This window comes from Rhipicephalus microplus, chromosome 5, assembly GCF_043290135.1.
Source record: "Rhipicephalus microplus isolate Deutch F79 chromosome 5, USDA_Rmic, whole genome shotgun sequence".
Lineage (NCBI taxonomy): Eukaryota > Metazoa > Arthropoda > Arachnida > Ixodida > Ixodidae > Rhipicephalus > Rhipicephalus microplus.
In genome coordinates this window covers 2,824,312-2,837,425 of record NC_134704.1, presented here as the reverse complement: position 1 = coordinate 2,837,425, position 13,114 = coordinate 2,824,312, and the positions used below count along the sequence as shown (strand labels likewise).

The window sequence follows — 13,114 nt, the reverse complement described above, 5'->3', positions numbered from 1 at the left end:
TTAAGTCTGGCCTTGCGGTAATACATTAGGATTTCTCCAAAGTTAACCATTCTGTCCCTCGCATTGTCACGAAACGAGTCATCTCTCGCTCAGCCGCGCCAGGTCGCAAGGGGTGGTGCTCTGTTGTATGACGCGCCCGTTGGACAAGAGCTCGGGTGGCGTCATGAGCTTGTTCGTTCCCCGTGAGCCCCGAGTGGCCCGGAGTCCAGATGATCTCAATGCGGCGACGACGTAACAGAGGTGTACTTGTAAGAATTCGGAGCGCCGGTTGGGAGATCAAACCTTTGGTAAAGTTGCGTATGGCAGTCTTGGAGTCGCTGATGATGCAGGATGCTTGGGTTGAAGCGTAGGCAAGAGCGATGGCTGCTTCTTCGCCTTCTTCGGGTTGGTGCCAGTTGTGGCAATCATGTACTGCGGCCCGGTGGCGACAGCGTGGGCCATGGCCTGATACGTAGGATATTCCGCTGCGTCTACATACGCCACGTACATGGCATTCGCGTAACGCTTGCCTAGTTGCTTGGCGCGGTCTACTCGTCTTTCCACGTTATATTCATGGTGCATATTGTGTGGTATGGGGGAATTGGGAGTTTCTGGCCAAACTGGGAGACGTAAGGTATGCCGAGTGCGCACATGAGATGACGTCCTGTAGGAGTTTGGCCTAATCGTTCGTAGTGCGATATACCTTGGGCTTCAATGAATTCGTCTATAGTATGTGGGGGTGCTGGCACCCCCTGTAAAGCTCCGGCATCGCCAACTGGCGATGCCGGAGCGTTCGATGCATGCTTGCGTTGCTTGTTTCGGTAGCTAGAGATCCATCTGGCTTCGAGGGTGGCGTCTTCAGGGGCGATCTTAGTTCCTTTGACTTCGACCACTATGGCTAACACTGCTGCGATTTCTGAAGGTAGGGCTCAACGTGGGCGAGTCAGATAGAGTTGGGTGGCACCGGCGTTGTGGCGAGGAGCAGCTGTTGTGGTAGCCGCCACGCCGGCGTCGGGTGGCGCGAGCAGTGCGAGTTCGTCGTCGCAGTTAGCATCTCTATCACCTGGGTCAGGAAAAGCTCGCTCACCAAAAATCTTCCGTGTACTGTAGTCGGGGGCTAGTTGTATTGGGTGCTGGGGTGGTTCCAGTCGTCGACAAGGGCGATTGAAGATATCCAGAAGTAGGGGTTCAACGCTGCCTCTTCCACATGCAGGAGCGAGTGGGTGTGCTGTTGCTCCGCATCATGTCTAAGGCCTCTCTCTCTCCGTTATAAGAATTCGACATCACCATCGTGAGTGGAAAAACAGTGATGCTGACTGTGTTTCACATGCACCAGTCAAAAATGTGAACACTGACCTTGAAGACAGTGACACTTTTCTCTCTGCTGTATCAGCAACCAGCTTGGTTCAGCAACAGCGTGACGACTTGGAGCTCATCCCACTCATTGACTACCTGCAAGGGCGCAATTCTGACCCTCCTCAAAGTATTGCATGCTCGCAAGCCTCCTTTTGTTTTTGAGATGGAGTACATTATAAAAAAAAATTTTATCCTACACAAGCTACGTATATGCTTGTTGCACCAACCACGCTTTGGGCCGACATTTTACATCCTTGTCATAATGAGCCATCGTCTGGACACCTCGGCTCTACGCGCACGCTGCAATGAATTCGCCACTCCTACTACTGGCCATGTCTCGCTTAGGCTGCGTAGCACTACATTTGCACATGTCAGGACTGCCAGTGACGTAAGGTTCCACCTTTACGTCCAGCTGCAACCAATAAGCACACCTAAGGCGCGTTTTCATCAGATTGGTATGGACTTGCTTGGAGAATTCTCCACGTCATCGTCTGGAAGCCAGTGGATTGTGGTCGCTAATGACTACTTAAAACGCTAGTGCGAAACAAAGGCACGTCCAAATGCTATCGCAGCAAGCGTCACCCATTTTCTCGCTCACAGCATTGTCCTACGTCATGGTGCGCCAGCTGTCGTCATAACTGATTGTTGGAAAACTTTCACCGCAGAGATGCTGCAGGAAGTCTTGGGATTAAGTGGCACAAAACATTGTAAATAAACGGCTTACCACCCGCAAACAAACAGATTGACTGAACTAATCAACAAGATGATTGCAGACATGCTGTCAATGTATGTGGGCACCGACCACAAGAACTTGGACAATATTCTTCCTTAATAACTTTTGCATATAATACTGCCATTTAAGAAAGTACCGGTTTCACTCCTTTTGGCTTAGTTAACAGTCGCAAGGTCACGTCGATGCTTAATGCCATGCGCCTGCCCGACAACTTAGGAATATATTACACGGATGCCGCCAAGTACGTCCAATGCGCAAAGGAGGCCCGTCAACTCGCTCATTGTCGTATTCAATGTCACCAAACCACAGACGTACAACGCTACAATCTTCGTCACCGTGAAGGTATTATCCGGCAGCATGGCCATTCAGAAAAGCTGCTCTGCCGCTACTTCAGCCCTTACAAGGCGGTACGACGTCTCAGTGACGTTTATGATGAGGTTCTCCCAGAAGGAACTTCGAGACGTTCCGCCACCTCCCGCCAACTGAAGTCATTCACGTTTCAAAGCTCAAATCGTACTTGCACCGTGACTCGCCAGTGAAGTGACTGACATTATTGGTGACTTCATGTCTTTCTTTTTGTTTCTTTTTCTTCCATTCCTTTCTATTTTGCTTTTCTTATTTGACTCTTGACTTCACACCCGTATACGCTATTTCGTATTAGGGCATTCATTTTGCTTGTGTATTAAGTAACCTTCGTCTTATTTTCTTTTTGACCTCATGTACAGCATTGAGATGATGCTTCTTGGGAGAGGGGTAATGACACATGCCATCATTGAAAAACAAGCCATTGTGGCTCATACATGTTTTGGGTGTGAAGAAGAAAAGAGCAATTTTGTTGCTTTGGTTCTGGTCAACGCCCGGCTGTCTGTCTTGTTTTGCTTGCGACAATATAAAAGATATGGCGCGCTTTGGCCACGCATGGCCTTTGCGCCAGAAAACCCCACTAATCATGCAGAGGCACAAGGTTGTTCCGCGGGCTGATACAGGGGGTCTGTACCAGTTTTTTTGGGCAAGGCTAAGTGTCACTGCATATAATCTTAGTTTTTCGGTTATACACTGTATTCTGAAAGTCGTATTATCGGGGTTTCATTGTAGCATTCGCAAGCCTGCCGTTTTCATTGCTGGGAGGAGCACTTTCTCGTGGTCGCGCCGCAGCTGACCACTTCTTCATAGAAAAGAGCTCAGCTGCTCTACTAACACTTTCTCTGCTAGGCGCACACGTTCAGTCATGCCTTGTCACCTGCATTGCTGTCATTGCCGTGCAAAGTGTCAACTAGGCTTGAATACGACAGCATTTGTTATGCCACAAATCGACAGGATTCGCGGCATAACAAATAATTTTTTCTTCGATCGCCGCTTTGCAGGACAGTGATTTCAAAATGGATACCGTTGCAAGCAGCAATGAGGAGATGTCTGAGGATGCATGCTTCAGTCATGCTCGCTCGTGTGTCTAAATTAGCTATGTTGGGGTGCTTTGACATGCACAGCATTCAACTATATGCAAAGGGGTCAATATATTGGTATAGGAAATGCACACCTGCAGAGAAATAGAATACATTCTCTTCTTGACAAGTTGTTCTTTGCATGTAAAGATGGCCCCACCTATCCGGCTCCTCATGGGCGGCAGTAACCTTGTATTATTACACGAATGCGAGAAAAGTCTACAGGTGAACTAAAATTCATTATAAACAATACCTGTGTGTTACTTGTTAGTGATGATATCTATCTGCCCGCTACTCCACTTCGATAGCTTGTGGTCATGTTAGTGTGTAACATACGGGTAATGAAAGGATACACTAATTGCGCTTTTGCCGTGCTTCCGTCCAGACGATTGGAGCTCAAAACAGTTCGACGACATGCTAGATGACTAGCACACGTTAATAATGCTCTTTTTTTTTCACCTTTCTTTTATAGATGGTTTGTATCTTGTAATTTCACCAAGTATTCAAAGTGGTGCGAAGAAGGTTAAACATAAAAAGTGAAAAAATTTCCATGCATCAGTGCCTCGATGAAAATTTGTGGATTGTAGGCGTCATCACTACTACTAGCACATCATCACTCAGGATAGTATGTGTAAAATTTATCGCACCGAACACGTAGCTTTAGTGTTCATGTCGCTGGGCACTCAATTTCTTTTAGCTTTTGTATGCTGTTTGGCATTCAAATAGAATGACTTCCACGTGACAGACGCCTTTTGAATTTGCAGAGAGGGAACCTATGCATACCCGAATGAAGGGTACTTCTCAATTTGAAATTTATTGTCAGTTCCGCTTTAACGTTACACTTATTTTCTTTTCCATCGCTCGCTGGATCGTCCACAATTTAAGTTAAACCTTTCTTGTAGGCCTTCAGTTTTCTGCTTAATTGGTAAGTACCAGGAAGATACACTGGTTGTATACCTTCCTCATGAAGAAGCAGTGTCAATGTTTAAAGAAGATAACAGCACTCTCTGCATGGTAAGAAAATCCTAGAGAAGATTTCATTAAGCTCCAAGTGCTAGAAAATAAGCAAACTCATGATAGTACCAAAAATTGCATACCGAGAAGAGCACATTTTCAAGGTAAAATTGAAAAATTGTCGTGTGTGAATTGTTTTTATTAATACTTCTTCTTTCATGGAAGATTGGAAATTGTATTGATAACGTGACTTTGGTCAACTGCAGTGTGAATACAATGCCATATGGTGTTAGCCATGGGACAGTTTTGACCTGCCCGTCTGCTCTTGCAGCTGCTGCAGCCACTGGTTCGCTTACGACAGGCCTGCTGCCATCCACGTGCTGTGAGGGGTGCCTTCTTGCCCATGAGGACTGAGTAAGACAGCTTTGACTCCACTCTGCTTCTAAACTGAAATAACGTTCAGGAGCTTTTGTTCTCAGCCACCCATCTTAAGTGCAAAGGCATTTTCACTGCGTCTGTCTTTGTGTGTGTGTGTGTGCTGTTTATATTGTAGTCTCTTTGACCTCATATGCACCAGGCTTAGCATAGGAAGGCTTGAGACACATCATGACATGAATATGTGACCTTCTTGTTCGGCACATCGTGATACCCATTCCAACAGTGATATGTGGCACGTACCACTGGCTAAGTTATGATGATCTTGCATGCTGCTTGTTATTCAGGTCGTATATTAATGCCGACTTAAGAAATCTTAACCTTACAGCGCAGTGCCACTGAAAATCTGGTGTAGGCATCAATATGGTGCCGGCAAGTGGCAAATTCTGACGGAAGCAACCAACGGAAATCAGAGTTCCAAGCCAGAATCAAACCCAGGCATTCTGTGGGACAGTTGAATATTCTATGTCAGAGCCATAGCAGTGCTTGAAACTGCCCAGGAATACAAGCTCGATTATGTAGTAACCTTTATTGTGGTTTCCGCTTATATGTAAGAAACATTACATACCGCAGCCATGCATGTTTAGTGTCTGATCTTGATGTAATCGCATTTTTCCCGCGACATGCTGCCATCAGTGCTTGACGAAGACGGCGCTTGAATCGGCTTAGATTACATGCAGAACACAAATAGTCAAGTTTAATTGAGAGCTTAGGCGAGACTTGAATGTTCGATGCTGCTTGTATGAGGGAGGACGCGGCTTGCGAATCCCCCCAAAAAAAGGGCGGAAAAAAATTGATTTTTCGTAAATTATATTTTCAGCTTCTGGAACCATTTTTCTATCCTATTTCAAAGTACCTATTTTGAAAACCACCTGACATTTTGGGCTCATCAGAAAAATAATTTCTCTGTGTTCAAATTACCTGCTTCAGCTGGCTCCTTCATTGAGAGAAGTGAATACTCGACAGCAGTTTTTGGCAGTAACTATTTCCTGTTTTCAGTTGTGTGTAACTGTAAACAGTAAAGTCAAAAGAGCTTGTAACTGTTACTGTTACTTTTTTACTCAGTAACTGTAGCGGAAGGTACCGTTACAGTTACTTTTGCTCTTACAAAAATTTTCCTTCAGCAATACTAGTCCATGGTTGATATTAACCCATCTGCTTGTGCACTCTCCGGGGCTGTTTCTGCCTGGTGTTCCACCAGAAAACTTTTGCACTCGCCAGTGGCATGGGTAGGTGCACCTAAACTGCAATACAATATGCAATAAATGCCATAGAATATTAAACTTTGTTTTATTTGCTTAACAATGCTTGCTTGCATTAGGTGTGATTTTCGAGTGTGAAGAAGCGTGTGAGCATGTCAATAGCAACTTCACACTCTTTTCTGTTCTCGGACTTTTTGCCCAGTGCCTTACAAACTAAGCAATGTCTTGTTGGGTTTTGCTTGACTTCGTTTGCCAGGATGTGGCGAGGAAATTGAGCCCATTCTCGCGGCTTTGGTGAAGCTGCGACAGGTGGGTTTCTGCAAGCAATGATACCCCAAATCTCTTCTTCAAGAAACCCGTGGAACATTCTAAGAGCGCTCAGATTTGCACCTGCTTGAAGCTCTATGGATCTCTTGATACCTGGTTGACTGCTGAAAGGCTGCTTGACAATTTTTGCAATACTTTCATCTTCTTGCCATCACCAGTTTTCAATACTGCACTTCTTTCGAAGTGTCTGCAAAGTGTCTATGGAGGTGTCCGATGAACACACATTCTTTTTTTCATCACTGCCACTTTCATCAGTTTGGCAGTCACAACTGTCTAAGAAAGCATTGTCATCATTACAAACGTCGCTTTCTGGGTCACTGTAAAAACAGAAGATTCAGAATTTCTTAACTCATCGAACCACGTTTTTTCCATGATGCCATGTTTTGGAAAAGCCGGGATAGGGCACCCTTCGTCATTTAGGAAAAAAAAAAACACACTTATGCATAGCTAAAAAACATGGACAACTATGTCCATCTAGCAGATAATATACCAAACAAAAGGCAAACGCAAAATACTGTGCTGTCATCTATGAAACACTGCCAAAAATAAACATCTTGTCGGCGGCTGGCAATGTGCTGGTCAAAGCTCTTTTGGCTTCACCAACCTGGCCAGCGGGTGCCAAGCGTGAAAGCCAATAGGCTAGATGCTTTTCCTTTTATAAAATTCTTCTTTACCATATTCTCCCGATCTTTCTACCTTCCACTATAGGGCTCCCTATATTGCACAGAAAAAGTGGTCGCTAAGTAAAATATTTTTCTTTCGCAAGATTGTGTCCAGAATTTACTTGCCAACTACATGTCAATGAATCATACAGCAACTGAACAGCTTGCTAAGTTTGCTTCTCTTCCCCCCTCTTTTTTTTTCTGAGGGGAGAAGGGGATACACTTTTTGTTACCTCAGTTTCTAGCACTGTTCTCGGTAGAGCCTTCCTTCGTCAGAGGAAGGCTGATGTGCCGTGGCGAATTAACTACATTTCCAGAACTCTCCCCTCATTTTCGTTAATGAGCCAGCGTTGTCGCATTGTTTAGGCCAAAGCTATGCCTAGTTAAGCTGTGTTTAACAAGCTCTATCCGTGAACGTGGTGCATGGTTGACCATAGCAATCTTTCCTTTCCTGATCCTGTCTTGATTCTGTCCTGCCCGTTTCACTGATTTAGTCATTCCATATTTATCGCTTGCCGTTGTGCGATCTTGAATGTTCGATGTGAACATTTGGGGCTTAAAAATGGTCTGCATGTCCAGCAGGTGCAAAGCTTGCCGAACAGGGTCTGATGCACCTTGACGAACTCGGTGATCAGACTCAATGATTGTCGTCGTCACTCGTTCCACACTCCCCAGTTCATGTTGTACGTTTTTCTAAATGACATATAATCAATTGTGCATTTTAAACAATAACGGAAAAGTAATTACATTACTATTACATGATAACTGTACTTGTAAGAAGTTACTTTTGGAAATTCTGTAACTGTAAATGTAACAGACTTACTTTTTTGGTGTTGGTAACTTACTGCAACTCTGTTGCTTTTTACTAGTAACATGCCCATGACTGCTCGAGGGTTGTTCTGAGGACTCAGATTGGCCACGTCTATAATGTTGCCCCAGCTCGTATCACTATTGAAGAGCCAGTAAACAACCCCCATGTCCGAAAATTTCAATGAAGAGAAATATGCACACTTTTGCTATGTAAACATACTACTGCAAGAATTTTGTGAATATGCGCTATAGTAAGGAAGTTACAAGAGTTAGAACTTCCGTATCAGCTGGTTTCAAACTTTCACACGGCTGCTCACCACCGTTCTCTGACCAGCCCGTCGTCGTGGCTCTGCCCACTTCGACAACGTGACAGGACATCCGTGATACGTCATGAGCACACAACTAATGACCGAGCGGGGCACTTGTTATAGCGGTGTGAGCAAGAAACACAGAGCAAGAAGCACTTTTGCCCTCACTGTAAAGTAGTGAGACGCCTCTTTATCTCAGAGCTTTCGTTCTGGCAATACCACTTCTCCCAGTGTCTCGGGCTTTACAAAACGACCGAGGGCAGCACATGAAAATGTCCATGCAGAATGCACGGCTGAAACTGCATCGCCGCAGGGCCAAGGCACCATTTCATTGGGTAAAGAGCCAATCGACGAGTTCAGTGGTGCGTAAAATTGCCCATGGGCAAGCTTTCGTAAGACTGTGCCTACAGGGGGGATCGGTCAGGCGAGGGAAACTGGTGCGGGATTGTTTTTTTTGCAAGAAAGGGTATGCGCGGTGCACAGCACTGTAATATTCAAAAGAGTGGCTGCTTGGGCTGGTTGGCATTGCATATTTGAAAAAAATATGCTTTCTTAGTGCACAGAGAACATTACAGAAAGAACACAGTTAGGGTAGAACGCTTACTTATCGCCATTTTATTGCACAGATGGTGGCAATATATATACAGAGATAAGAGGGCGAGGAGATGACACAAAGAAAAAGGAATAAAAGATGGAGCATGCGCCAGAGCATCTTATTCAAACTGGTATTACTGGTAGAGCAGTACTGTGTACTACTTGCCGCGCTGCGCTTGGTGCCTTGGCTGTTTGAGCAAGCACACTTGTGCAGTGGGATTATTTATTGTGAAGCGACGGCAAACGTGGCTCGCTAAAGCCGAACCCACGCTAGTGGCCGCACTTTGCGGGATACATGTCCACTATAGCTCATGCAATTAGGTACTACGATCGCGACCTCAGGCGTGAAAAACACGAGTGACATATTGGTAACTTGGCTACTGATCTAGTGAACAGTGACAAGAAAGTGTGATGGGCATAATGTAACATCGGCAATAGATTACTTGCTCTATTGCTAATTTCACAAATAGCTAAAAAAGAGCAGCCAAGTCGCTGACATGTGATACGTTATGTACACACTGTACCTTTGCCATGACTACTACGAAGAACTCACCCGTGGTTGCTTCACTGCATGTTGACGTAATTATGAGCCGACGAGGATTGTAGCTCCTTAATTGTTCCTGCATCACGAAGTTTGTCTCGTGAACCAGAGAACCAATGATGTGTGCATGGTGTAGTCCAGGTTAAGAGCCAATATCGTTTGTGAAGTAGACGCTGTGGATAACGCCAACGGGTGATTTCTACCACATTTTGCGACTTTTATGGTGTTCTTGCTGTGCATGGAGTTAAACAAGAACTCTGTGCTGTCACTGAGCTGCATTTTTTCCAGAAGCGATGAGGTAGCGTGAAATGATAAGTTACATCCGTTACATTGTCAACACATATCAACAATCCACGACCAGCAGGCATGATTAATACCCCTTTTATGTCAGCACACAAAAGCTGTTTTATGGGAGCAGTATTTTGCAACCGTTAAAAACACACAGCACTGACCATCTCTTTTTAGTGATTTTTTCAGATGCGCTGCCAAAAGCAGGCCGGTAGCTTTCAAAATAAAATCAAACAAATGAAGTTATGTATCTTGCCATTGCTATTTGCATGCACTCAGGGCCGCTTGATCACTGACGTTGTTCATAATGTTGCAATGCTGTGCACACCTCTTCTGTTGTTTTGCATGTATTTGCAATGGGCCAGGTATCCACGACTCTTCCGGCCTTTTTGCGAGAGTGCACAATGAAATTAGATTTTAAAGGGTTTATTACACCTTTTGTGAGAAGAGAAAAATAAATATTTGCTTACTTTTTTTAATCTATTAATAATCGCTGCATCCGACTGGTTTTGAGGTCACTTATTCATGACTATAACAATGACTGACGAATGCTGTTTTCATAAAAGACCGTTTCAGAAAAAGAAATGGCTCTCTTTGTAGCGTCTGCAGGCAAAATTCGTTCTTGGGAGAAGTCTCCTGACTGAGAAGATTTTAAAGTGCCCGCCTGACAGTGGTATTACCTGCTCACAAATGTGTCACATATCCTTCCAGATGAGCAAGTGCAGTCTGTGACCTGAACTGAAGTAACCATTATTGCATGCACTCAAATGTTTTGCTGTAGGATGTCAGCAGTGCCTCTGCATGGTTTTCTTTACTTGGTATGGCTCGCGTTTAAGCAGTGGCACAGAAGATGGCGAACACGAAACTAATGTATTTATTATTGTAAACCTAATTAAATCACAGTTATTTTGTAGGGTTTTACAATCGCTGTGTTCTTGTTTTTACTCAGCAATGGCAATAAGTCAAATATTTATCTTAAGAACTGGTCCACTGTGTTGTCACCACGTCACTTCCTTCCAAGTCTCAAGAAATGAGTTGTTTCTTATTGAAACACACAGCAGTAAGGCTGATGTCATAAGCATGAGCTCTTTGAGATTTGAGACCAGTCACAGTATGTCGTGCCATCATCTTTATAGTCAGCAGTACTGATAATTTAACAAATGAGCAACAACCATTTGACTTGTGTTTCAACTGAGTTACATGAAGGAAGCCTTGCAAGCTGCTGTGACTTGCTTCATGTATGTGTGAGCTGCAGTTGATGTGAACTTTTTCTCTGCAGCTCGTTAACCATGGAGGAACTGTTGACATCTCTGATCAGAAAGGCAACATCGGAGTGTGAAGAAGCACATCGACGAATGGTGTCTTCTATGAATGGTAAGCTCTGTTGTGGGGCTTTCCAAACAGTTTCTGATTTCTGTACTGCACAATAAAAGAAATACTGTGTCATTGATCAGCATGCTGCATTGCTCAGTGCCTATATCCTGAAAGGTGGCAGCAACGCCATTTGTGACGTAGCATATGATGTGTTCGATACTGAATCAACTACTTGCCCATGTCGTCATAGTTGCGCTGGCTGTTGGTGTTAGGAGTGTCTTGCAACACAGGAGTGAGCATATTGTACGAGTACAGAGTAACATGAATGGTGTGTTCTGAAGTTTATGCTGGATTCTGTGCAATGGCTAAGCTTGGCCATGTGCACAATAATAATAAGGCATGTTGAAAGTGCTTTTGTAGAGAGGAAGAAGATTATGTGCCGCAGTGGATCATGACTTTAGCGAGAGGAGCCGAGCGCGAGCTGTTGCCCCGAGCGCTGTGATTCCTGTGTCGTTTGCTGCCGCTCGCTTTCCGTATCAGAAGACTTGCTGTGCAAGTACTACTTACGCTAATAAACCCCGTTTTAGAGTCGGGACGACACGGCAAAATGGTGTCAAGGGGGAAGCATGGCTCACGCTCATGTAGAAGAAAGAAAGGCATGTATATTTAGTCCGATGGCCTTGATTCTTAATTTACAATTGAATCTCCCCCAAAAGTCGCTTTTTGTCAATTTTGCAAGAATTTTTCTCAATAAATGTTTGTATATAGACGTTTTAATTATTTTTGAAGTTCAGCGGCTAGAACATTGCCACAGTTTTTAAAAAAATTGCCTGAATTCACATGTGTTTTTTGCTAAACCTATTTAGGTCGTAGAAGTAATATAAGTTTTAGTTGCGACGTCATGAGAAAGAGCAATGACAACAGAATGCTTTAAAACCAAATGTGATGCCATACCCAGTTTGAAGGTTGCATGTTGCCACATTCCCACCTCAAGTTTTGTTGTCGACCCATTTCAGTGTCAGTAATTCTCGGCACAAACTGCACCTGCAGTGTTCGAGAAGCTTTGGGACTGCAGTAGATCAATTTGTTAAGATTACGCCCACTTCCTGAACAGTACAGACTATTCTGGAACCTACGTCGCCGCTAGCGATAACACTAGAATATTCACTGGCTAGTGTATAAATGCCGACACGCTTTTTCGTTTGTCAGTTCATCGACGGCCGACGCTCTGCCCGCCATTATCAGTGCCAGTATTTTGCTGTAATCTGACTTTTTTTCTACGTGGCCACAAGTTCGGCCTTAAATAAACAGTTTAATATTCGGCCTGCAGTCTGCTCTCTTCGTCATCGTCACGACCCCATGACTATATGCATAATTTATTCCCGCCTAACTTTTTATTTTGCTGGCTCACTTGAAGGGTGGTCACGTGACCACACAATTTTTTGAACGAAAATACTTCACTAAAATAACTCTCACACAGTTGCTTTTCAGCTTCAGGAGAATCGCTGGTGGTCGAATTTTGGGCTGGGACGTTTCACTTGGAGTGACCCATTTGTGTGGCACATTACAAGCATTGAATGAGCTGCATACCAACTAATTAGCCACATATTAGTGGACTCAGTGTTGCTAATTGTGTAACTAGGACACTGCACAATAAAAAGATTAGCTGTGCCTCAAAGGCAGCAGCAATTCGTGAAGATGGTCTTACAGTAGAAGGGTTAGCTCTTACAGTGCTGGCACATGACTGCCTCACAATTTGTCACACGGGCACATAAGATGGCATTAACTTTTTTATGCCTCAAGATTTATTTCCACGCGCTTTATTGCCATTCATCACCAAATGCCTTCGCTAGAACCCATTTGACTGACAAATTTGTACTCTCAACATCAAAGTAGGCGCAATGTACTTCCCATAAAATATTTGAAGTATTACAGTCGAATCTCGCTACAACGAAACTGACGGGTGTTGTGTATTCGTATTGGTTCTGCGATGCCACCAGAGATGGCGCTGTGATCTATGTACCTGTTTGTCGTGTATATAAGTCCACCGTACAATAAACACCTGCAGTCGTCGGTAGCCCATGGCGGCAGTCATGTGTACGAGTTCCTCTCTTCCGTGATAGCGGCTCACCACGCCGCAATACCACATTGGCGACGAGGATGGCCACC

General features: G+C 44.3%; 1 protein-coding gene across 6 annotated transcripts in view; it reads left to right on the top strand.

The window, feature by feature from the left end:
- LOC119174039 (E3 ubiquitin-protein ligase SHPRH) overlaps positions 1-13,114 on the top strand; it is a 394,742-nt gene that overhangs the window by 165,625 nt on the left and 216,003 nt on the right. For all 6 annotated transcript variants that reach the window (XM_075894712.1, XM_075894713.1, XM_075894715.1 and 3 more), the window contains 2 exons: positions 4,796-4,878; positions 10,911-11,005. In XM_075894712.1, the coding sequence (XP_075750827.1) occupies positions 4,796-4,878; positions 10,911-11,005 (178 nt within the window). The remainder of the gene's footprint in view (positions 1-4,795; positions 4,879-10,910; positions 11,006-13,114) is intronic.